We start from the raw sequence: 25,995 nt of genomic DNA on the forward strand, positions 1-25,995 counted from the left end.
ACATTGTGTATTCACGGGACTCCAGGAGTACAAGGCTTTAACAGAACCGTTTGCAATGCTCATGATGAAATTGCACAAACCGGCAGGCGAGCATTCACGCAGCAGGGACTTCCAAAGCCTTCACTGCCATTAAGGTCAGCCAGAGGAGGAGCTTTGGGAGGTTGGCCCTCTAAACGAGGTTTTGTGCTCTGAGGTTAGGGTGTGGGGTTGCTGTACCCCTCTCAGCTCCACTGGGCTCACATGGGCTGAAGCATCTGACTCCCCTGCAAGCACTGGCCTGCAGGCAGAGCAGGGTGCCCATCTCCTGCACTCGATGCCCTATGTGTATATAGTGTGTGTGTGTGTGCACGCATATAGATACACACATATGTAATATGCGTATATTTATTACCATAAGTGAAGGTTGAACACATTACTCAAACCTCAGCTTTTCCCTGAAGTCTGTTGTTTACAGAGACAATGCCTGTCCCTAGGGCTCACTCCCATAAAACCTTATTATCATATATTCCAGGGCATAAACTTCAGACGTCAGCCCCGGCACAGTGCTGAGTGGAGGCAGCTTTGTTTTGCCTTCCATTTTGCTCTGTTTTCATTCTTGCTGCTGCAGTTTTTATTTTTGTTATGATATTTGATATGCATGCTGATACACTTCTTATTCTTCTAATAAGACGGAAAATCCTGGGAGACTGTTAATGGAGCCTGACTACCTTTCTCTGGAGCCTGTTAAAGGTTTTAATACTGCACAAGCAACACAATCACCAAACCTGCCTTCCCGATCCACGCACAGCAGCTGCACTTTCCTCCTGAGTGCCCCAGAAAGAACCGGGGATGTGGGCGCTCCTGGCACCTCCACACAGTGGCTGCGGGTGCAGCCGGCCATCAGGCCTGGCTTTGAAGCCCAAACAACCTTGCTGATTGCCAGAAATCGCTAACGCTCCCGTTCCCCGATCTCCATGCTAATGTTATTGATGTCGGTTATTTAGTGATGCTGTTTCCATCCTCCCTTTCACATCCCTGTCACCAGTGCGGGGCTGGCTCACTGCTGCTTTATTGCTGCTGATGACCAGATTTCACTGATGCCCCTGTGTTTTCTGAGGATGTTTTTGCATTACTTGACTCGCTCTCTCCCTCTGTAGCGATACCTTAAGCTGTGCAGAAAGCTCTCTGTACGGCCTGACAGCCTCTCGCCTTTCTACAGAAGGCTAATCCAGCATTATAAATAGTAATGCAAAAAGCCACCTCCTTTTACTCCCCCCCCTGTTTCATTCTTTTTTTTTTCCCTTTTTCTTTTCTTAATTCACTGTCTAGTGAGTTTCTGATTGACTCAAAGACCAATTAAAGTAAAATTTAATGGGAGAATAGATTAACTCCCTGAGGTTCCCCTGCCATCCATCACATTTTTATAGCAGGAGCTGTGAAGAAGCTCATAACTTCATGCTGTGAATGTGATAATAAAGAGGGCACGGAGAGGATTCCGATTTACTGCCGGGCTGATGTGCACCAGGATGGGATTTACTGCCCCAATCCCTTCCTCCTTTTATTTGGAGGGAGGTGACCGGATCCATGCTCGGCACGGCTCGCAAAGGCGGGAGGTTGGAACGGATTGTAAAGGGGTTGTGGGGAAGAGGGAGGGGGGAGAGACAGGAGAAGATGCATCTCCCCTCGTGGGTTTCTGTGAAAAGGTTTGTGTGCACAACAGCGATGAACTGAAGAAGAGAGAGAATTTATCTGGAAATAATAGAAACTATTTGTTGGATTTTCTAGGCTGAAGATCTGGAGTTAATCATTATTCCGTGAAACCCTGAATGATGTTCTTGCAGCTTTTGTACATAGATAGTGTTCCGGTGGGAGTGCTCCTAACGGTATTTTGTCAGGCACTATCAGCAGTATTGAGCCAACCTGAGCACCCGATTATTAATCCTTTCTCCCAGTGACATGACGGCAATCGATGGCTGAACAAGCTATTGAAACTGCAGCAATCAACTGGACTCCAGTTAATCCAATGGGATCCTGACTTGGGGCCTGGCAGGAAGAGGGAGTTTTAGGAAAGCTGAGCTTGGTCTGTGCCTGCTTGGCCGTGGTGCTGAGCCTTCCTGCTGACACGGGGGTAGCAGAAGCAGGAGCTGTGTCCTGTCGGGTGGCAGGAGGCTTAAGGTAGCTCCATGTTTGTCGCCTGCGTTGCTGTATTCAGGCACTAGCGCCTCTTGTTGCCTCAGATGAGGAAAAATAAGGCAGTTTTGCACGACTTTTATATGCAGTGGATCCCACGACATGCACACGCGTGGAAACACAGGAGTGTGCGTGTACACGGCGGGGGCTCTCTCTCCAGTGTGTTAAGTGTTAAGGTGCCTTACCCGCTGCATGTTGAAGTCACGGGTGGGGGGGGCAGTGCCATCTGCTGGTAATCTGCTTCGTTTGAGCATGGGATTTCTGACTCAGGCGAGCAGAGCCGGTGCCTTTCCATGGGCTGGTGCGTGCCGCATGGGTCTGCTCCCACCTGCATTGCATCCCCCAGCACCGCTGCCTGAGCCCCGGAGGGTCTGCCGACCCTGCGGGTGGTGGTCAGTGGCAGAAGCTCCTGAGCAAAATCAAAATGGAGGAAGAAAAAAAGCAAAGGCTTTTACTGTCCCTTCCACTCTCGCTGGCTGCCAGGGAGGGGACCACGTCCCAGCTGGGTGATGCCCAGCGGTCACTGGGGCTGTTTGGTCCCAGTTCGGTTCATTTCCCCAGCTCTGCTGAGAGCTCAGCATAGGGTTTGTAGCAGAATTTGGGGTCTCCAGCAGGTGAATGTCACTGTGTAGCCTTGTGCATGGGCTCAGTCCTCAGGTGGGCCCGACGGGAGGGCAGAGCTTGGGGGAAGCCCATTTGGTGGCTCAAAGTGTCTTTAGCCGCTGCGTCTGCTGGAACTCACCCACGGCATGAAAAAACAAAGTGAGAGCCGCGGGCGCCGCTCAGGCAGACGGTGAGCTGGAGCCAGGAGCGGGGAGGCACGGGCAGAGAGGACCCTTGGTTTCAGGATCGGCTGGGAGCCCCCGCTGTCAGGGCGGGAGAGGGCTGGGACAGCGGCTGGGTCTTGCCCCACCGTGCTGGTCAATGTCGGATGTGCAGAGGGACGGGGATGCCTCGGAGACCCATGGCTCTTACATCCAGAGCTGACGCCCAGCACTGTGCCGCCACCGTAGACGGGGCCTTACGGATGTGCCTGAGGCTTTCGGCTGTGCTGGAGCCGTTCCCACCGGCCGGCAGCTGCCCCGCGGTTCCCCACCGGTGCCCACCCTGGTGGGGGGCCAAGCCCGAGCTCCCACCACACTCTCCTGCTTGGGGGGCAGCCAGTTTTGGGGAGCAGGAGGGCGGCTCCCGTGCCACCACGGGCTGACAGCCCCGCGAATGGTTACTAATAAGGTTGGCCATTAAGGTGGGTCAGTGATGGATGGGCTGTGTTCCCCTGCCCCAGCCCGGCATGTGCTAAGACACTCCCTGACCAGCAGCTGTTGTACTGGCTGCCTTGTTAAGGGTCTCTCCGGTGACATCAGCTATACATCAACCTGGCTGATGCCTTTGATTATTTGGACAGCTCTTGGCATGATGAATCGTTGGGATTGATCTGTCTTTTCTTCACGTTCGCTCCTTGCCCTGTCTCTCCCAACTCTCTCTGCTCTTCAACCACAAATCCTTTAAAGGTTAGCACCTTCCCGGGTGTCCTGCTGAAACGACACTGGCGTGTAAAACGTGGTGCTGAGGAACCTGGATGCCGTGGTACAGTTTCTCAGAAAGACTGAGCTGGGACTGCAGGGAGGGACAGATAGCTCTGAGCTGGTCGTGGGGAGCGGTGGCAGCTGGGGGGACGGCTCAGCCATGGCGTGGCTGGCTTGGGGATCCATGTGGCCTGGCTGCCTCAAGAAGAGGCAAGGCGTGAGCGTGTATCAACTAACCTTGGTGGCTACTGCAGCCCAGGGAGGGTAAAGCACAAGATGCTTTCTGGGAACCTTTCCCCTCCTCCCTGCTTAGCAGTAATTACTCCTTGCAGCTTTCAGTAATTGCTAGGTGTCTGTTCATTGCTCGTCGGGGTCCTGTGATGGCGGTGCTGGTGCCAGTGGATGGGGAAGCTCGTGAGGGCACTCAGTGCCCTGCGTCTGCCCACGGCACCCTCACAGCTGGTCCGGGTCCCTGTGGGGAGCTGCGTGCCCACGGTCCCCCAGCAGTGTGCAAACCCTCCCAGGATTTGCCTCCTGGTGCAGTTAGCTGCCTTGTCACAAAGGCTCCGCTGCTGTGTCCCTGTCAGCAATGCAGAGAGCCAGGCAGAGCCTCTTAAACATCCCTCTGACAGATGAGTCCCACAGCACGGTTTGCAGGAGAGGGGAAACTGCCTGTTCCGGAGGAGTCAGAGATGCTCATTGGCATTTTTGATTCCATGCTATGAGCTTTTGGCCATGTTTTCTGTTGAACTCCATTATGCATACATGGGTTTCGTTCTAGCTATGTTCTCCAGGGCCATCCTGTAGCAGCCAGCCTCCAGTGCCTATTTTGCCCATTCAATTGAGTTTTTACCTGGTGCATGTGCTCTGGCAAGCTCTATTCCCTGGCCTCAGTCACTGAAATGCCGCAGGTACTGCCCAAATGCATCACAGAGTCTCCTGCAACCAAGACTGGAGAAATGTGTGTCCCTCCATCACGACCTCTAGTAGATAGAGCGGCTCCCGGTGTCACGTCCCTGATGATCTGGCAGTCCGGTGGCCAGCCTCGCTGTGTGCAATGACAACAATTGCATGCATGTTTTATAAACCGCAGCACTCCTTAGCTGGAAGGCCCTTTGTCTCTGTCCTGGGAGGTGCTGGGCACCAGCATCCTCTGCCGGCAGTGCGGTGGGGCTCTGAGGCGTTCCCGGCTGGCGGAGCAGAGCCCTGGGGCCTCCTCACCTGCGTCTCCCTGTCCCTGCCCCGGGCTGCAGCTCGCAGCGCTGAGCCTGGGCTGGAGGAGGGCGGCTGCTGCCTGCGGTGCCTGCTCGGGGCTGGGAACTGGCTCCCCGGGCACGCTGCGGCCTGAGCGGCAGCCAGCACCAGCCGTCTGCGCCTCGCTTGCATCGCTTTGAACTCTTATCTGTGGCGTCTCCTGATTTTCGCTGGAGCAGACGTTGAGCCTCATGCGGGCCCTGATAACCTTCTCTTGTTCATTAAGGGCCCACTTAGTGCTCTGTGGGACTGAAGCGAGACAGTCTGGAAGAGAGAAGCAGCCCAGAGCTTTTAGCCTGGGTAATGCAAAACTTCATCAATAATCTTACAAACACAAACCCAGAACTGAAGCACAACCCTGTCACTCTCCAAACTACCACCAAAGAAAAAAAGAAACCCTGCAGGTTTAAGACACCTGAGAGCTGCTTGTGAGCTTCTGTGCTTGGAGAGAGAGAGTTCGCCCAGCTGCATCCCTAACAGCATCACGGGTGCATGTGCAGGTTAACTCCTTGGGGCGAGGACCGTGGGGGGGGACTGAGGTGGTCTTTCCTCTGGTCCTGCAGCTGGGGCAGGTCACAGGGCTAAGAGCCTGTATGGCAGCTTTGGCAAGGCAAGAGCCAAATGATCTGGTTCAGCATTTCAGCAGCAGGGCACAGATCCACCTCGCCTGGCTTGAGACCCGTGCTTGGATCTGGGCTCCCTCTGCCCTCATGGTGTCTCGGAGGTGGCTGAGATCCCGGGTGGGCTGTGGGGCTCCCAATGTCCCCACTGAGAGGCTGGGGGGAGCTGGGCTACGTATCCCCCTCTCAGGAGACTTGTTCCGATTTTCAGCCCAACGGGTGTTGCGCCAGCGGCGGGGGGGGGGGAGGGAAACACCCCTTAAAAATTGGCTAGGTAATGGAAACAACCTTAAACTATCATATTTCAAGCATAACGCCGTAATAAAAGTAACAGGATAATGATTTTTTTCAGTCCAGATATTAGAGGCCCAGATATTGATTGGTTGTTTCCCTTGTCGTTCCAGCCTCTGATGGAACTGCATTTTTTGACAGAGAGTGCAATAAAATGTACAGTTTCCAATTTGAGAGCCCTATAAATGTCATCTCTACATGCACGGTTACAAATTCTTCATGATGTTCCTTTCCCTCCCCTCAGTGCCAAGAGGGTCTTCTGAGACACAGGAACACGAGATATCTCCCTTCCTGGAGGAGAAAGTTTGCAGGAGCACAGAACCCATCCCAGCGCATGTCTGTGCTGTGAAGATGAAAAGATGCTTCGTTCCCGTGGGGCAGCTCTCTTGGGGATAGGAGGACTGAGGTTACAGAATTAATATATCTTGTAGTTTTCAGATTTATAGATTCTGGGGCAAATTATCAAGCTTTCTGCTGCCCCTGCTTGTTCAGAGCCGTGCTGTCAGGAGCTTCTAGTTTGACTCCGTTGGCTGGAATATTATTTTTAATGCTTTTACTAAGAGACCTTGGTACATCTTGTGCAAAGGTGTTAAGAAAAGCTGAAAATTTACAGGGATGTCCAGGGAGAGATGGGAGTGGGGGGTGGTGGTGGGTGGTATGTGAAGTTACGTGAGCCCTTTTTGCTCCGTGCTCGTATTTTTGGAGGTTCAATTTGTTTTAGTGCCCCAATTGTCTACCCTGGCATGGGTTTCTTCTTTGGTTTACAAAGATAGGATTTTCAAAGGAGGCTAAAAAAGTGAGTGCTCACAGCATAGGAGATAAGGTATCTCCTATGGAGATAAGCCCTTTGCATCTTACCTCAGACATGTTTCGGGAGGATATAGCCTGAGTCCTTGTGCACTTCAGGGTCAGTTGAAGTGCCTGCGCTGAGGCCTCATGTGCCCCACACATGAGAAGAGAGTCAAGAAGAGGGGGGTGATGCTGCACAGAGAGGCCAGGTGACAAAAGGGTACGCACTGAACGGCCATGCTCGTTACCCCTGGTGGCTGTCGTTTGCTGTTTTTATTTTGGTTTTAATCCCCGAGCACATTCGGGGCTGGAAAAGGGGGCTGGATGCAGGTGCCTCCAGTGAAGTAACCGAAAGTGGGGGGAGGCGGAGTGGCCTGATGAATGTGCTGTTCCTCCAGTGCAAAAATAACAATAATCAGTTTTATATAAATCTCCCTTCCACAAAGAGACTTGAAACCACCAGAACCATCCCCAAGGTGCAGGGGGGTACCCCGGTATGGGTAATGAGGGCAGTCACCTTCCATGAGATACGCTCGCGCTGTGACCTTCTGTTAGGTTTAATGCAACCTTTTTATTTATTTCCAATAACTCTCCAATCAGTCAGCACTCTGCCAGGTTTCCTCTAACCTCAGATCACAGTCTCATAACCGGTTTTGGGGCTTTTATTGGTCTCCAAGGTAGCTAGAGCCATTAAGCTCAGTGTTTTGATTTGATGAGAGACGTTTCAAGGGTCTCAGTGTCTCTCTCACCTTTGCCTAAACATTTCAGCCTTGTCTCTATGCTGGGAATTGTGATTGCAGAGCCCAGCCTTGGTATTCCTCAGCTCCCCCTCTGCCAGGCAGAAATTCTACGGTTTAGAATTAGAGGGGTTCAGAATTTGCCTTTTCCTCCCCATTTTCATAGAGCAGGTTACATTAGGTCAGCGCCAAATCCCTAACCCAACCCTTTACCCCGTGGGGTGCAGGAGGGCGGGTTAAGGACCGAGTGTCACCCATGGGTCCTGAGCTCCCAAGCCAGCCTGGATTTGTAGCCAAGGACACATCTGATTAACCACATTTGGTGCTTTTTATAATAAACTTCTGATCTGTAGCGTCCTGGATTTATCACCTGGTGGGTATCCGAAATGTAATAAGAAGCAGCTTCTTTTTGGACCCGGCATTCTTTATACAGCCCTGTCACTTCCTTCTATCTCCAGCAGTGGGATGCAGCCAACTCGATCAATATTTTGTTTTATCTCCTTTTACCAATAATTGTTTTAATCATGGCGTGTTCCTCTCGTCTCCCACCTTTGGATAAATAACTGCGGCCGAGCAGTGCCGCGTTCAGCACTTCGGGAACAGCCGGCGGGGGGAGGCGGCGAGGCGGGCACCGGGGGTCGGCGGAGCCTGCGGGCCGGGGGACCGGGCCGGGCCGGGCCGGGCGGGGGGAGCCTCCCGCGGCCCCCGGCCTGGCTCCGGGCGCCCCCGGCCGCGCTCCCTCCCCGGCCCCGTCCTCCGCCGGCCGCCGAGCGCCGGGCCGAGGGCCCCGGGGTCGCTGCCCCGCTGGACGCGGCCGGGCAGGGCCCGCGCGGGGGGCTCCGGGGCGGGGGGGCAGCGCCCGGGGCCGGGCCCGGCCGCGGCCTCCGCTCCCAATCCTGGGCCTTGCTGCTGCCTTGTGGCGGAGCCCCGGAACGACACGGAACGACACGGCCCGGCCCTGCGCGGCCCTGCCCGGCCGAGCCCCGGCCCGGCCCCGGCCCAGCCCCCGGGCACCGCGGCCGCGGCCCCGCCGTCGCAGGGGAGCGGCTCCTCGGCCTTGTCCTGCCGGCGCTGACCTTTGCCAGGCCCTTTATAAGTCAAAGCCGGGGCCGTGTCTGGGAGCCCTTCCCGGAGACCGTAAATATGCCAGGGAAGCTGATGGAAGCGGTTGATGTCCGTCGTATGTGTTTTTAAAGACCCGAATTGTAACCCCAGTGTCAAGATGGGAATTCACAGGATATTTATGGCATAAAGCTTTTTCCTCTCTTCCTACTTCTAGTGCCGTTGCTGCTCAGGGTTAAACGAGGGCTTCCCCTCCCGTCCGACCCCGCAGGGTGCCCCTGGAGCACCCACCCGGCAGCTGAGCCCCTGCAGCAGCCCGGGGCCACCGCTGCCTCCTTCCCCGCGGGGATGAGCAGGAACCATGGCCGGGCAGGAGGAGCCCCGCTGAGGCCCAGGGTCCTGCCCGGTGCTGAGCAGAGCGGGAGGATTCTTCACATGTCGCAGTAATGCTGATCCTGTTTATACATTGCTGGGTGATGCCTCATCCCCCTGCATTGATTCATGCTCAGCTCGTGAACCCTCAGATCCTTCGCTCTGCTGTCTGGAAGAAGGGGATGGGACCGGCTGGGCAGAGTAGCACTGGTGGTGCCGCGCCGTGCCCCAGGTGCCCCATGTCAGCCGTGGGCTCTTCCTGCAGGGGCACGGGGCAGCGTGCGGCAGCTTTGGCGCTCTTGATGGGAGAGTGGGGGCACGGGTGACCCCCCGCCGCCCTCCTTCGCTTGCTCTGGGACTGCAGGGTGAAAGCTGAAAGTTGAAGAGTACAAAACCATCAACCCCTGGCTCTCAGCTTGTGATGGGAAATGAAAATATTTGGATAAGCCACGATACGGAGCTGCTGCTATTTACAAACCTTGATCCTGTGGCCTGCACATCAAAAGGCCTTCTTTTATAAAGCGCGCTCTGCACTCCTGGCTCCGTTTTCAGGCTGTCAAGGGCATTATTTGATGTTCCTCTTTTGTTTGTTTACATTAATTAAGATGGGCAAATCCATCACTGTGACTTTCTCCCTCCATGGCGGCGGGGCGAGAGCGGCCAGGGCACACGCCTGCTGCAGGTGTTCGGCGGGTTTTGTTCGGCGGGTGATAAAACACACATTTGTTCTCCAGGTCGTGTGGACAGACTGACACTTACCCGATAAAAGCCCACCCCCGACACCCACCCCGCCCCACGGTGACAAATGATTTTCTTATCTGGAACAAGGAAAAGCAGTGGCCAAGTTTCATCTCTGCTTCCCGCCCGGATGCGCAGGGCAGCGAGGAGCCTCGCGTTCCAGGCACCGTGCAGGCTGGTGCCACCACGCTCGGCTCTGGCCCGTGGGCCGGGGGCAGCTGAGCTTTCAGGAGAGCACGTAACTGGCTCTACACGGAGCCCTCCGTCTGTTCCGCAGCTCCCTGCGCAGCTGCTAATGCAGTGGGCAGAAAGCACTGAATTTCCTCCTCCTTTTGCCCCACTGCAGAGAAGTGCCCAGGTCCTTGCTTCCAGCATCTCCAGTGCCCAGTGGCACAGCTGCCATTGCAAGCCCCCTCTGTGGGATAGTGCCTCAGGGGAACTCTGCGATTTAAAGTGCCCAGAATGGGAATGTGAAGCCCAAGGCCTGACACAGCTCCTCATCTTGGCATGGTCTCGTAAAGGAAAGGCTGTAAAATGCTGAGGGTCCCCCTGCTCTCTGTGTGCAGAGGCGTGTGCTGCTCTCAGCCCCTGGGGGGGCTCACCGGAGGCTCCCCAGGCTGTGTGGGACCTGGGCTGCCTCCGCATGGGCTGGGGGGCCGTGGCTCAGGGGGGCGGGTGGAGGGAGCTGGGCGCATTGTGGGAGCCGAACAACTCACGCCTGCTGAGCTGCGCCAGTGCGGGCACGGCGGCTTATAAATTTCAGTCATAGTAGTTGAACGATGAGAGGCAGCGTGGTCTAATGAATTTTGCATGGGACAGCGATCTCTTTCCTGTGATTTCCCTCATGTCCTTCAGAAAGTTGTCCAAACTCTGCCAGGTCCAGCTCCCCTTGGCGTGGGGCCGGGGCAGTGCAGGTGGCTGTGCCCCTGTCCCAGGTGCACACGGGATGCCCAGCTCCTGTCAGCAGCAGGCGCCCTGTGTGCGATGTGCTCCGGTTGCACCTCAGTGCTCCCTAAAAGCTTGTCCTGACTTTATCATTTCCCAGATGCCTTCCTTTAACACACATCCTTATTATTTTATTAAATACTCCAGTTTTCTAGAAATGGGTTCACAGGAATGGTTTGCTGATCCTTGAATTCCAGCTGTTTTTAGACAGGAGACTTGGGAGCCCAGAGTCTTTCCAAAAGGAAGCAGCTTGCTCTTTTTTCCTGTGTTTTTTTTTTTTTTTTTTCCTGAAGGAGGTAACTGGCACTTCATTTATCTGGGGGTTTGTTATGACTCTGAGCTAACAGATACCACACTTAGCAAACTCTCACTCTTCACTAATGGAAGATACTTTAATCTAATTGCCCCGTATCATCCCACACCAGAGCCTCCTCCCACGTCGCAGGCACAGCACTCATCCTCCACCACAGCGAGCTGCAGCTCGTGGGGACGCTTCCTCCTCTCCCTGTCCCGCATGGCTCCATGCCCAGCTCAGCCACGAGCAGGGAGAGGGACGAGGGCGCCTGGGAGGACTCGCAGGCACCAGGTCTGCTTGTGTCAGGCTCGCCTCAGGGCGCCAGGCCCCGGAAGGAGCTGGGGAGGGAGAATTGCAAAGGGGAAGCTAAAGCAGACTGGTCGGGACGTGGAAGTTGCAGTGAAAATGGTTGGTTGCCCGGACTGAGAAAAATGAGGTGTGAAATCCTGGGTTACGCTCGCTGCGATGAGTCCCGTCTTGGTGCAGAGGCCCACGGGGTTGCGCACTCGCAGTCTGGGGAGGGCAAAGGAAGGCGGTGCCTCCCCCTCTGCCCCGCTGGGTTTCGGGGTCTTCCCCTCCCTTGGCAGCTGTGACAGGGCTTGCTCCAGCACGAGCAGGGCCAAGGGGCCCTCGCTGCAGCTGCCTCCCCGGGGAGCCCGGTCCCCTGCCGCCGGTCCCAGCCCTGCCATCATCTCCTCGTCCCACCCCACTGCCCGGCTGAGCAGGCGCCCTGGGCACTGAGTTCTCCCGAGCCTCACCCACTCCAAAAGACTTGTTAAGATGCAAAAAAAAAAATAAATACAAAACCCCCAAACTTGTTGCCTGCCAGAGTTTTAAAGAAGCCATTGGACTCAGGAGAGTCCCAGTAGTCCTAGAATTTCTGGAAGGTCCTAAACCAGATTTAACACAGTGGTGTGGTGATATTTTCCTTAACGTGATATATTCCAGCAGTTTATTTCACATTCTCCTACAGAGCCAAAAATTGGAAAGCTGCAAAAGGCAGCCCCTTTTTTGTTGAAAATTTAGAAGAGGAAGGTGAGCTTTGAGAGGCTAAGAACTGCCAACTGGAAGGATGTGATAACCAGTGGCCCTTATCTCCATCCCATTGGTACTGATAATACTTTTTTGTTAAAAAAATCAGTTGTAAATTGAAAAGGGTTTAAATATTTTTTTATATCCATCAAGTTAAAATTAAATTTATTTTACCAATAAAATTCAAAACATTGCTTTTGTACATTTTTATTTCAATTTCACTCTCCAAGCATATACTGTTTGACATTAGCTGTGAATAAAAGTTAATAATTGCTTCCTAAAAACTGCATCTTTCACCATTTTGTAACATAATACAAAATTTAAGTACCCAAATAAATGTTTGTTAAGCTACATAATGACCGAAATATTTCTGATAGAAATAGTGTGTTCTGCTGGTTAGCTAAAAGAAATGTTAAATTTACCATAAAAGCTAACTTTATCAACATGTTTTAATGGTTACCAGCTTTCCTTAAGAAAGTGAATAAAAAGTACAAATGCAAAACAACATTAAAATGGATGATTTCAATCAAGGTGTCTTGCTTGATGATTTAAATCATCATTAAAATTGGCGATTTAAATCACTCTGAGTTAAATCAACCCACCCAGGGCTCCAGTTCCTGCATCTCACTGCTGGCTGCTCTGCTGGGACCGACGCCACCCAGAAAGCTCTTTCATCACTTGGGCTCCCGACCGCAGGAGCCCGATGCTTTAAAAGGAAACATCTTTGTCCCAGACCAGCGCAAAGCAGGATCCTCTAATGAGCTCCAGACGCTCCCCGTGCCGTGCTCTGTCTCCTCGCAGAGCTGCACAGGGAGCAGTGAAGTTAAGTCCTGGGAAGGCGGGGGACTTGGGGCAGGAATTACTCACATCACCTGCCCCTGGCTACGCCCCAGGCACTCTTTGTACTCAGTGGAGAGAAAGTGCCTATTTCCTCCTCGGTTACAGAAGAGAGCCGAGGGAGTTAGCCGAGATGTCAGCGTCTGTTCAGATGAGGCCCACGCTACGCCGCTAACGTAGGTGGGAATGCAACCCGGTCCTGAAAGCCTCGCTCAGACTGAGGCAGGAAAGCGCCCAGAAACTGCACAAGCTGTGTCAGTTCTGCGGAGTTTTCATCTCACAAAAAGCCCCAAACACAAACCCGAGCATGTGCTGGGAGAGGACCCTTGGCCCTGGGCGCAGCGGGGGCACAGAGCTGCCCATGCCACCTCTGCCCCGCGCTTCTGTCCTGCGTCAGCCCTTGTTTTGGGTCACACCTCATCCACACGTGGTTAATTGTGGCTGTGGATAGACGAGATACTAAAACCGTGTAAGGCACTTAGGACTGAAAAACGCATGTGGTACAAAGCCTCCTGTCAGTATAATTGCCTTTGCCAAGTCAAATTTGTGCCGAATAATCCTGAGGTTAAGTATGACTTGAAATTCATTTGGCAGCTCTGGCGTTCGTCCTCCCCTCGCTGGCATTGTCTGGTGGCCGCCGCCGGCCTCCCCAGCCCAGCTCCCTCGGCCACACTCCCGGCACCCCCAGGGGCTCTGAGCAGCCCCGGGGCGGAGCAGAGAAGGATGCGACCTGGCGGCTGCACGGGGCCACAGCGGAGCGGGGCAGCAGTGGGCCGGGGCCAGGGCCCGGGGCTGTCAGGGAGAAGGATCCGGCTATGCCGCCTGCCATTCAGTGAGGTTTGCCGGGGGGGTTGTTCCTCCCAAACAACACAGCTGTATCCAGATTGGCAGCTGCTCTAGCACATTCATTTTGTAGAAAGGCATCCCTAAATGGGAAGAGAATTTACACTGACATAAAGCACCTTTATTGGATATAACTATCTACATTAAGGAGGTTGGATTGCTCTTACCATATCAGTATGGTGTAGTTGAAGCTCTATTACTCGTATATAAGCTGTTCCTGGCTCTGCTCCTGATTTATTTTCCTAGCAGAGCTAGGCTGGGTGTGTCTAGATTCATGTTGTGTTGATATCAGAAAATCAACGTTTCTTTCGTAATCCAAGGTATGTGAGGTAAATCAACAGGGCTCCAGGGAAGGCAGGGTTATTTTATCAGTGTAAAACGAGAGAAGTGAGCCCAAGGGGAGGATTTGCCAGAGAACGTGCTTTTATCATTTTACGACCTGTTGATTTTACTTTTCTAACAATTACTCAGAAGTAGGAAGCAAGGAAAAAATAGACCTGGGCCTAGATGAAAGGGAAGCGGGAGAATCAGGCCGCCTGTTCAAAATGAGAGTTCAGTCGTACGGAAGGGCGGCTGCCTCGGGCGCCTGCACGGCCTTTCCGACCACCGCGGGACCCACACAGAAGAGGCAGCAGTTTCCAGCGTAGACCCTGGGCCTTTAAACCGCACCACTGCTGGCTGGGGGTTTGGGGATTTGGGGATTTGGTTTGCCGTGGCCTCCATCTGCTGTTGCCCAAACCCGCAGCACCGCACCGACCTATGGGCCCAGCTGTGACCAAGGGACGTTGCTGCCGCTGGGACGAGACACAGTAGTGGCTTCTGTGATTCTGTGATTCTAACCTGCACATAGCAGCCCGCTGCCGTGCCCCCGCTGTGCTGCCCTGCTGGTGTGCTGGCTGCCCCTTCCCTTCCTGCCCCCTGCATCTGCTCTGTACACAAATGGAGGTCTCAAGGGACGGTTGTTCTTCATGTGAAACACGGCTCTGCAGTTACAGGAGAGAAACCAAGTAACAATGAAAACCCTCAGGGAAATCATTTAATATTTCCAGCCTTCTCACATGGGTTCTCGACACTCGGGTCTGCGGAGGGGAAAAACTGATTTATGCCGTCAGTCGTTAGACAATGTGGAGGTGAGGTCAGGCGCGGGCATTCCTCATCTCTTCCCTGGCGCTCAGAGATCCCCTGGGCAAGGTGGAATCAAAGCATTTCAAATGGTAGAGGTCATGAGAGTGACACTGTAAGAGTAAAAGAGCACAGCCTCCTGCCTCCTACAGAATGGCTGACACCTATATATCTTCATATTGCCATTGTTTCCGCTTGAAAAATTGCATGTCGTTTGTTTTACTTTTTCCTAACCCTCCTCTCTCCTTAAATCCTCTCGATTTTCCACAGTGATCTATAGGAATCATTTGTGTCAAGGCTGACGATTACGTGGTTCAGAATTTTTATAGGAGTAAAGGCCTAAGCCATACGATGGACTTTAGCCAACAGGTGTCTGGTCTTTGTGCAGCCTCGCCAAGGCCCTGTAAATTAAAATCACATCTGCCTTGGGGGAATTCTCCTGCGTTGATTTGGCTGCTGCGAGGGGCTCGGGTCGAGCGCTTCTCGCACGCAGTGTCGTGCTGCAGGACGGCCGAGCACAGCAGGCAGGTACGGCGGAGGGTCAGAGCGTGATGCAGCCTGGCTCTGAGAGCCAATATCGCCTCGAACCACAGGCAGACCTCGCAACAGCCCGAGGTGCTGCGGTGAGCACTGAGGGTCTGTGCCAGCTGCTTGAGTCCCTTCTTTCTGGCACTCCCGGCTGGCTGCTTCTCTGGTTCCCTTCATCCCCATCAGTTGTTGCTGTCAGGGAAGTTCTGGGACGGAAGGCATGGAGAGGACCCTGGGCCCCGGTGACATGGGAGGGCCCAGGATTGCCGTGCTCGGTGCCTCCTGGGGCTGCCACAACCTGGAGCCACCTCAGCAGAGCGCTGGGCCCTTCGGGCTGCTCGTTTGGCACTTGCTTGCTGGGGACATGGGCAAAGAGGGGTCTCTGGGGTTGGACCCGAACCACAGCTGGACTGATGTCCTACCACACGACAGGACTCTGGGCATGATGAAGGTCAGATGAAGGTGAAATGTTTCCAGTGGGAAACTTCTTGGTAGGAAGTTTCCTTCCATTGGGAACGAGGGGAAACCCCAACCCCCCTCCGACGTGCACTGCAAATCCCTTGCCTGTATTCAGTCCTGTTAGCTCCGCAAGTGAGTGTTTAATGAAGCCGGAGAACGGTTCCTTCTGGCAGAAGGAGCAAATGTTGCTTAGCTGCACCCCGCATCGATAACCATCGGTGCCTTCGCTCGGGGAGTGACCGGGAGGAGAAGGATTGGGCTGGAGCACACAGCGGCAGGGCTGTTTCTCCCTGCACTGTAAGGCTCCCCCGACACTGCCGTCCTTTCCGCACTCTTCCACTGCTTTGATTTTAGCTCATCCCAGGGAAGGGAAGAGGAAACCATCTCTAACGGCCCCCCAAATGCGCATCGGGGGGCAACATCCGTGGCACCACACATCCAAAGGGACCTTCTCTCTCCTTGCCCACACGTCCTGTAGCAGGGTCCTGGCTCGAGGCTCGAGCTGCCAGCGCTGCCCTGCACGCAGCGGGACATGTGAGGGAGCGGGTTTTGGTTCTGTTCCAGTAGAGTCCGCTTGTCGGCAGCCCCGCGATAACAAACCCACGAGTGCAGTTAATGGATCAGATCTGCAGCTCCCGTTGAACCCAGCGGTATTTTTATGTTGGCAAAGATGTCAGGATTGAGGCGGGAGGCAGTCAGCAGACGGCGGTGCGTTATTGCATCCCTACGGCTCCCATCCCCAAACCCCCCAGAGCCCTCTTGAAATGCGCTGCAGGGGGACAGGGACCAGGAGAGACTGTCCCACGCCGTGAGCAGCCAGCCCCGCGGTGCTCCCGCGCAGGTCCTCGATAAGGCCTCAGATGACAGGCTTGGGTTTCCAAGGTGGTGGTGTAACATCAGTGAGAAGCAAATATTTGGCCAAGTGCACCCTGAGGTAAGCTGGTATCCGGTGTAACCGCACAGCGTGCCCATATGTTTTACTTATCCATCAGCCTCTTTGAGTAACGACGTACAGGGCCAGGGCGAGAGTTAGCTTTTGTCAAGCATATATTTCAGCAGCGTTTAAATAAACTCATCGAGCTGCACGTCTCGTGAACTTTCCTATTCCATCTGTCTGCGCCGAGCCACCCGTGGAACGAAATGGATGAGGCCTTCAAACCTTCTCCAGTCCCCGGAAAATGAGCCAGTCCAGTTAACAATAAATGGTGGCCGGTTGGAGCACACATGACCAGTCTAGTGAGGAAGAAAAGAAAGTTGAGCTTAATGAAGTCCCTGTGCCCGTGTCCCTGTGCGTGGACAGGAAAGGACGGGTGGTTTATAACTGTTTATTGGAGTTAATGGTAATAAATTCCTCACTTGTGATGCATTAACTTTAATGTTTTCATTACGTGATGATTTAGGTTTTCCCTTTTCACATTGTAAATCATGTTGTCCCGGTAGCACAGCAGGTCGAATGTCTGACATAATGTTATGTTTGGGGGAGAGAAATAACAGGGGAATGAGTTGCACGGATTATATTTATATACTTAATACATTGCGCTTTTTTTTCAAGGACTTTAAAAAATTATGTCCTGATGAAGTCTGTGGACGGGTGGACAGACAAACCCATCTGAGCACAGATTTGCAAGTTGCTGTTGCAAAGCCCTGCAAAGGGCTGGTTTCCATAGCAACTTCCCAAATGCACTTGGTGCTGAAGGGTTTTTTCCCTCCCTCTTTGCTGAGTGTGAGCCCTTAGCTAATGAGCTGTGCAAATAGATATTGAGATTTAGTGTTTTTTATTTTGCAATTATAGACTTAGTGATTTGGAAGGAAACTTTTGGGCCAAAGGCTCTGCCTCCTCTTTGAACTCCCTTTTTTTTCCCTTGGCGAAGTTGGTTTAACTTCAAACTTGATGTAAAATTTTCCAGACAGAATAAAAAGCACCAGTAAAGTTGGAGGCTTTTTTCCACCCTCCCAGGCTAAATCCTAGCCCGGTCTGCAGTCAGCTGTTTGCCACTGACTGTCTCTTCTCTTGTTTGCTTATCAATCATAAAAACCACATTCATGGACTCCTCTGAAAAAACAACAATGAATCCAACGTTAACTTGGCATCCAACAAAGGTCCATCTGTACACCCCGTATTTATTTCTGTTTGGTCGTTAAACGTGGGCCAACAAGAGCTTTAGGGGCAGCATAGTTAATTAGGCACCGTTCAACCTCAGGTGAGAATTGCCATTTCTTGAGTGACTTCCATGGATTTTGTGTTCACTCCTGGCTGTCAGCACTTGTCAAAGGCCTCTGCAGTTGCTGGGGACCAGTTAATCTTGGTTCCTGCCTTCAATACTGGTCTGTGCTGGCTGCTACAAGAGAGCATTCAGAAATTCCCCAGGCGCTGTCCCGAAGGAAGCTCTGGGTCTGGCTGAAGTTTTGGGATGGGCTCTTTGGGCTGCTCTGCCAGCTGCAGTGCCTCGTGGCACCGTAGGACTCCTGAGCCTGAGGAGCACCGCTCCTGAAACTGAACGGGGAGATTTCAGCTGATAATTTCCTCCCAGTGATTTGTTGCCATTGATTTTTAACTGCCTGCTTGCTGACTAGCTTTCAATCTAGGTGGTTATCCTGGAGTGGATGCCTACACTCTGAATTTTGCTTACTAGTCTCTTCTGAAAAGTCAAGCTGAAGCCCAAATAAATCTTCTCTACCGTGCCTTGCCTTTTCTTCATCTACTTTCTTATTTTCCCACTCAAAAAAATGCAATAAAATTAGTCTGGCACAAGATCTATTTCATGTGATCCATGGTGACAATTGTTTAGTTCCCCATTTCCTTTGAAGTAGTTGCTCATTCCATTCCCGTCTTTATAAATGATCCCCAGCCATTCCCAAGGCGCTGAAAGGTTTGGCGACGTTCCGGAGGGGTGGAGGGAAGCGTGTCCGAAGGGTCCCAAGGTCCTGGGGCTGCCCGGGGGACGCGCCGTGAGCCAAGCAGAGGGCAGGGAGCAGGGTGACTGCGCTGCCGGCCGAGGGCTCGCTGTCTCGCTGAGGTGCGTTACGGGGTGCGGGTGTCAGACGGGGGTCTGTGGGCTGCCCGCTGCTTTGCCTGGCTGAAGAAGCGGAGTGCTGGGGACCTGCTGGGGAGCGCGCTGGCACGTCTCACCTGGTGCTGGGTCTGTCGGCCTCATCAGCAGGGAGTCGAGGTGCCGAGCCTCACCATCCTCCCGGCCTCCCCCAGGGATCAGACCACAGGGCAGGTCTTCATGCAGCGAAGTTACAGGGAGAGGGCTTAGGGGCTGCACCTGCCTTCCGCGTGGTGCGAGAAAGCAAAGCCTCTTTAAAGGTCCTCTTGATCTTGGAAAAGGTGACAGTGCGATTTAAATTTGGGAACAATTATTCTCCTGTCAGAGTCTGAAAGGAATGCGGCTCATAAACAGCCCCTCGCGTTGACATGTACGAAACGTCGTCTGGGCGAACCCAGGAGCGCTGCTCAGCAGTGCCCGTGAGTGCTGTTGGCCCGAGCAGCCGCAGCAGGGACCCGTGTGCCACGGCAGACCTTGGTGGTGGGTGGGATTTCCAGAACCTTTCAGCTAGCCCGGATCGCTTTGAGGAGGCTGAGAGGGGTTGTTTGTCTAGTTCTGATTGTTTTTATTCTCATTAGCTTCAATGGGAAAAAAGCGCAGCCACCACGGAGGGCTCTGGGAAATCGCAGCCAATTGTGCTCTAGTTTGAAACGTATTTGGGTGTTCCCAGTGAAGTCCCCAGGCAGAATCTGCTCTTGGCACATTTGAGCATGGTGAATAAGCTGGCGGATCGGGAATTAGCTGTAACCGTCGTGCCTCCGTGCTCCATCCCTTTGAACGGTCAGTTAATGTGACAGCGTGGGCACCAGTGCGGCCCCTGGGCTTGTTTGGCTGCAGCTACTGTGACATTTCATGCAGCTGGTGTGCGTGACTCAGAGACCAAAGGGGCGAGAGCTGAAATCCAGAGGTCCTTGAGGACATGGCGAAGACAGAATGGAACAGGCACGGGGCTCAGCAGCCAAACTCCTAGAAACTGCCCAAAAGATGCTGTCTGGCCAGCAAAGGCGGGGGCTCATTGGGTGACCTGGGCAGAAATCATTCTCCTCGTCCACCCGTGTCAGCCTGGCAGAGGGAAGCCTTCGAGGCCAAGAGCATCCTCTGGGGGGTGCAAGTCACTGCAAAGGCTGAGGCGCAGGAAGGCAGGGAAAGAGAGCGGGTGTCTGCTCCTGCATCTGTGGGTGTGTGTTGCTGGCCCCACTCTTCTCCCACTCCTGAAATGCTGCAGCTTTGTGTCCTCTGCAGAAGGCGGTCTCCAAGCTTACGACACAGAGCTACACGCAGCGCTGCCAGCCTGCAGCCGTTCCTCCACGGGAGGCTCCAGATGCAGCGCCGTGTCCTGTGGGTCAGGAGGCTCATCTGGGGGAAAATCCCTGGGGAGCAGCTTCCAGAGCCCTCGGGAGCCAGGCTGGAGAGGCTGCGGGAGGGTGAAGGAGAGGCCACAAGGGGTCTGAGGTGCCGGTGGCTGTGACGGCGCGGGGCTCAAACGGTGCAGCTGCGGCAGGTGGTCGGTGCCAGTACCGGCCTTCCGCTGGGCACAGGAGGGGCTGGGGCCAGCACGAGGGTGGAAGGGACCCTCGGGACCGCACAAACAGCCACAGCCACAGCCCTGCCGCGCAGTGCCAGGAGACACTGGAGAGGGGCCGTGTCCCTGGGAGGGCACAGATGGCGCTCTCAGATGAATTTAAGGCCTTTTCCTTTCCCTCTGTTTTTATGAATGGTGAATGGCCGTTAGTGGTTGGAACAGATGACCAGGCTATGGGCTGGCTTTTCCATCGCCCAGAGCCCTAGAAGATGCGGTGAGCTCCGGCTTACCTGCAAGCTGTGTGGCCCTGGGCAGCGGCGTCTGGCGCCTCGAGGCTGCCTGGCCCCTGCCACAAGCATCTGAGCGAAGGAGCCCTCAGAAGCCAGGGAGCTTCCATTAGGACACTTTAAAGGAAAAACCCCAGGGGCTGTCTTTGCAGGTTAATATTGCCATTTGCTGCTAGCAAAAGCCATCTGGATTGTCGCTGCGGGCAGGCTGGGGGCGTAGGGCGGGCAGGGGACCCCCAGCCCTGCTCCGCAGCCCGGCTGCGTCTCCCCGCCCAGTTTAACCTGCGTAGCTCTGACTGGCAGGGCTGTGCAGGGGAGGCTGCGGTGTTTGTCATGTCCTGTAAAGCTTCACATTTCCAGAGCTTTGTGCGATCTAATCAGTCCTCTCAAGCCTTCCCTAATTGTGTTTGCTTGTCTGAGTAGCCCCGGAGTATTTAAGGAGAGTCTCCCCTCATCCTGATCTGCTGGGAAGCTGAGGCACCGCACCTCCTGTGGGCAGGAGAGATGCGGGCTCCTGGCGGTGTTGGGGGCGATGCTGCAGAGGTGCCGGGCCCAGGGGCTGCCAGCCCGTCAGGTCCTGGCCCCCAGGGCACCACAGCACGGCACGAGGGGCTGCCGACGTGGGGCAAAGCAGGAGCTGGGGCACAGCAGCTGCCCTGGGCCTGCTTGCAGGCACGATCCGAGAAAGGACGGGTGGAGAGGGAAAACGCGGGGCCGGCCAAGGCTGCTGCTGGCTCCTGCCGCGTCCGTGCTGCTTCCCCACTTCGGTTTCTCATTGTGGTGCTTGGGAGGCCCCCGCAGCTCCCCCAGGTCTCCCCCTAGGCTGAGGAGAGGAACCAGGGCCAGGACGTGGGGCTGGGGGGCGAGGCCTTGGCCCTGCCCTGGCTCCAGCAGCAGCAGCGAGCCGCCGGCGATTTCTGCAGCCAGCTGTCTTGGGGGAGCGGGGGCAGAGGGAAGCCCCATGCTGGTAATGTACTGGAAGTAATGAAATTAAATAAGCGAAGCAGCACTTGCAGCTCCTGCCTTCCCCCCTGGGTAATTCAATTCGAGCGCTCGTGCTGATGGGATCTCACCGGGGCTGCCTCTGTCACCCCGCTGGGGCCTGGAATCTTAACGTCTAAATAAAAGTTTCACTCAAGCATTTTTTATGCTCCTGCCAGCAGGATCAGCGAGCTGGCGTTGGGCACATTAATGTAATATTCATACTCGCAGGGTCTCCCTGTGCATCCGGCAGCACCGTCCCATTTTCATAATTATAAATGTCCCATAAAATGACATTTAGATTTGCATTAACAAAAGGGGTTGGGGCTTGGGTTTAAGAAGAGAATGCTCCTTTTTACAAGTCAGAAGCTAGAGAAAAGCCTGAGCGCATTTTCCTCGGTGCACAGGTGCTTTCACCCGCCTTGGGAGAGGGAGGGGTGCCAGCCCAGCACCCCAGGAGGTGGCCACATGGGCAACGTTTGGCCCCTGCTGGCGGCTGCTCTGCGGGCCCCGAGGGGCCAGTGGGCCTCCTGCCGCAGAGCCCTGTTGCTGAATTTGGGAGCGTGGCGAGCGCTGTTGGAGGCCAAGGCAGCGACCGGCCCCATCTGTGGCGGTGCCAGGGCCACCTGTGCTCGAGGAGGGTGCAGGAGCAAAACGGGACATAATTCTGTGCTACCCGCCCTGGGAAATCCCCTGATGCCTGATACAGCCCAGCCTGAACCCTGACACAGACTTTGGGTCCCGTTCAGCATCCTTGTGTGGTTTTGTTGTAAGAGAAGTAGTAAGAGTGGCGCTCAGCACCAGCTGTATGAAGGTCTGGATTCCCACTCTGCTCTCAGCTCCCGGGGGGCCGCGGTGCTGGACGTGACCAACTGCCCCTTTCTCATCCTCATGAAGCTGCTGCCCTGCACTTCTCCGGAGTTAGGAGCAAGCTCAACCCGACTCGAACTGGAGAGAAGTGAGATTTATCCCTGCGGGAAGGGCTGCCCACATCCTCCAGGCACCGTGCGAGGCCCCGGCCGTCCTCGAGCGTGCATCGCCTTGGGCAGCCGCGCACAGCCCGGGACATGGCCGCTGAAGGTTTCCAGCCAGCAAAGAGCAGCAGAAGGAGACGCACGTAGGGGAGCCTTCCCACCAAACCAAACTTTGTGTGTCTTTGTGTCTGCCGTTCACCACGAGAGCCATTTGTGGAGGATTTATAGCGAGCACTGAGTTTGCAAACGATAAAACACGAAAATGAAAATAGCCTGTGAGTGAGGGAACTGACAGGGGATGGATTGGGCCGAGAGCTGGACGTTAGTGTGACGCGCTAAGAAAACAAGAGAAACTCTTGTGACCTGGGATTCTGGGAAGTTATTCATACTTAAAAGGCTGCCAAGGCCAGCCACTGGGGATGATTAGTGGTGTTTCGTTAGTCATTTTTTATTGTCTTTCAGTACAAGTTATGATGACAGGAGATGAGCGGCAGAGAAGGGGGAGACCACAGCAGCAAGCCGTGGCTCAGGGGCTTCCCGGCTGCACTGCCTTCGGGGCCGAGCTGCAGCCAGCGCGCGATGCAGAGTGCTCGAGGGCCAGAGACGCCCCGTGGGCCGAGTTCGGCCAGATGTTGGACAAGGGCACCACGAGTCTGGGAATCTGAGCGGATCCTGCCTGCTGCCAGAGGCCCCCGTTGACCAAGGGAGCTTTGGCTGGGGGGTCGGGGCTTGGCAGCAGCCCCAGGAGCTGCGGCAGTCTCAGCCCTCTGGGGACGCATCTGCGTAGCTGTGAGAAGCGTGATCTTGTTTTCCTTGAGGACTGCTTCTGGAACCTGCAGCCAGGACTGGGAATAGCTCATGAGGTTCAGCTGGGTGGTGTCTGCACAGGGGCTTGGGAGGACGTGGTAACGTGTGCGATAAATGTGCTTGTTGAGGGTGAGACCCTCGGAGAAAGGAGGGATTGAGCTCGCGCTGTGGCTGTTGGCATTCGGGGTGTGGGTGCTGCTGTGCCCTGTTCTGCCTCCTGCAGGACAGCGCCTGTCCCCTCATGGGGGGCTGCAGCATGGGTCCAAGTGCACCCTGAAAATGCCACTGCATGGGTGGGTACACAGTTCTCAGGACTCACATAGGTGGTGTGATATCTCTGCAAGGATTCTTCACAGCTGGGAAAAAGGTCTTTGGAGGGATCCGTGCCTCTCCATTTGGACTTTATGTGCACATGGGTTGCGTGGTGGAGAGGCATTGTGTGAACTGGAAAACCCAAAGCTTTGCTTTGCTCCATACAGGACTGGAGGAAATCACACCGAGGCCTGTTCAAGACACTGGGAACATTCTGAAGCAAGGATATCTGGAGAAGAGGTCCAGAGGTAAGGCCTGACAAGTACATCAAGTCTGGGGGGCTCAGTTTTTTTCTGTCTGACAAGGTAAAGGAAGATGGTGAGTGAGATGGTGGGGGAAGGCTTTTGGTGGAGGAGCTGCTATGGTTCATGATCACCCTGAGAAGCATAGTACACCCAAGTCACTGCTAATAAAAGAGTGGTCAGCTGGAAGGGCAGGTAAAAGTGTTTGGTGGTTCTCACAGTGGGATTCAGAAAGCTGCCGCTGTGGTTCAGAAGCTCTTATCCGTTTGACAGACTGGGGAATTTAAGCACCTGGCTCTTAGAAACAAAACTCTCCCCCATCTTCACCCCCTGGGTTTGGCACCTAGACCAGAAGCTGGCTGGGGGCTCTCCACCACACTTGGGCACCCAGAGCACCCTCCATCCTGCCTGAATGCTCCAGGGACTCCACTCAGAAGGACAAACAGGAAAATAGATCTTTTTCTGCAGATTTGTCAGCAGACAAGCAGTATCTTTCAGGCTTTTCTTAGGCATCATACATAAGAGCACAGCCTTTATTTATTCTCTTTTGTAGATCATCAAACTCCACAAAGATTAAAACCCAGAAATTGCATTAAGCAGCAGCCTAGTCCTCTAAGGCAAGATGTGCCCTTCTAACAAGCAATACCTAATGAGGATAAGATCCTGGTGAAGACAAGGTAGTTCATAGCATCGCACACATTAAGCAAGTTGAGATAAGGATTGTGAGTCAGCCTCAGGTTTATCTTGATTTTACTGACTCTTGTGAAAGCTACAAATTATTTCCTCATCAGTCCAGAATTTATCTTGATTTACTTACTGTATGACAGGTGGTATGAGGTAAGAACAACCCTTTTTTCCTCATGATCACCAGCTGAGCTGCATAACTGTTCCTTTGCATGTTGTAGCTTGCTTCAATTACAACATAAAAGACAGTTGCTTAAGCCTCAATTAGAGAGGTTTCACCCAAAGCTGTGTTCTGTCCAGCCCACTAGGACTGCTTGCTTTACTTGGTTGAGGGTTTGTGTCTAAATTTGGTGCCAGAAATCTGCAGGATTTTGTTGGAAGTAAAGGAATCTTTAACCTGCCAGTATGTTCATCTGGAGAAGCATTCAACAAAAGAGCAGGACTTCATGTTTTTTATTCCTTTGTTGTCTTTTTCTTTCTAGACCACAGCTTTTTTGGGTCGGAGTGGCAGAAGCGGTGGTGTGTCCTCAACAAAAGGACCTTTTAACTACTATGCCACGAGAAAAGTAAGTGATGAGACATCCACCCCGGGTCTCCAAACTGTGGACAGGGCTGGGAAGGAGAAGGGGAGAGCCCTTGCCAAAGGGCAGGCTAGTACCTGACAAGAGAAAAACATAGATAGTGGGCTGTTTCCTTACCTTCAGCTGCTGGGGTTTTAGGTATGAATTTGGCTGAAGTAATTTTAATTCAGTCACTTCTTACCAGGACAATGCACGATGCTGCCTGGAAATGCCCTTCTTTGGGAGGGGGCAGCCTTACAGGCACCTGGTCCCCAGGAGCCCTCTGGGACAGTGTGTCATGAAGGAAAATTATTAGGCAATTAGTGTAAAAATGAGCAAACATACCTTTAGTACTCATTTCAAGTGAAGCTGAGATGTTGGCTGCAATTTCCGAAAGCACTTAAGGGATCTGGATGTCATCTCATCTTGCTCCTCTGAACCCCCAATTTCTTTTCTAGATGTATGATAAATAAGAGGAAGGTTTAATTCCCTATCAAGGGGTAACATGTAGGTTCTTGTAGAAGGGTATATCTCGGCTTTTTAACCCTCAGCATCTTTATAGGTAGAGAACAAGAGAAGAGAAAGACGGGAACAGAGCTGTGTGTAAATAAAATGACGCACCAAGTTTTCGATTAGCCATCAGCTGGGCTTCAACCCCCTAAGTGACTGTATATAATCCATGTGTCAGTGTGTATAAATATTTTGCAGTCATGCTCCATCAGGTACATATAAACAGACAGTTAATATCTCCAACAGAGTTTGGCATGATTAAATATATGGCCTTCCTTACTCTGTTCCACCCATCCAGAAACACAGCAGGTTAACTGCTTACAGAACGCACGGGTACATCCTTGGTTTTCAATGACCAGTCTGCAGCTAGGGCAGAATCAAACTCCAGGGGCTCCTGGGGATGAAGCTGGGTCTTTCTCCTTCTTCCACATCTTTTGAGAATCTTGA

At 53.7% G+C, this 25,995-nt stretch overlaps 1 protein-coding gene across 1 annotated transcript in view; it reads left to right on the top strand.

Moving 5' to 3' along the window:
• The window catches only part of SKAP1 (src kinase associated phosphoprotein 1), a 136,423-nt gene that overhangs the window by 95,971 nt on the left and 14,457 nt on the right, over positions 1–25,995 (top strand). The window contains 2 exon segments of the mRNA XM_040537067.1: positions 23,720–23,800; positions 24,961–25,044. Of these exon segments, the coding sequence (XP_040393001.1) occupies positions 23,720–23,800; positions 24,961–25,044 (165 nt within the window).

The sequence above is a fragment of the Cygnus olor genome, chromosome 25 (genome assembly GCF_009769625.2).
Source record: "Cygnus olor isolate bCygOlo1 chromosome 25, bCygOlo1.pri.v2, whole genome shotgun sequence".
NCBI classification, from domain to species: domain Eukaryota; kingdom Metazoa; phylum Chordata; class Aves; order Anseriformes; family Anatidae; genus Cygnus; species Cygnus olor.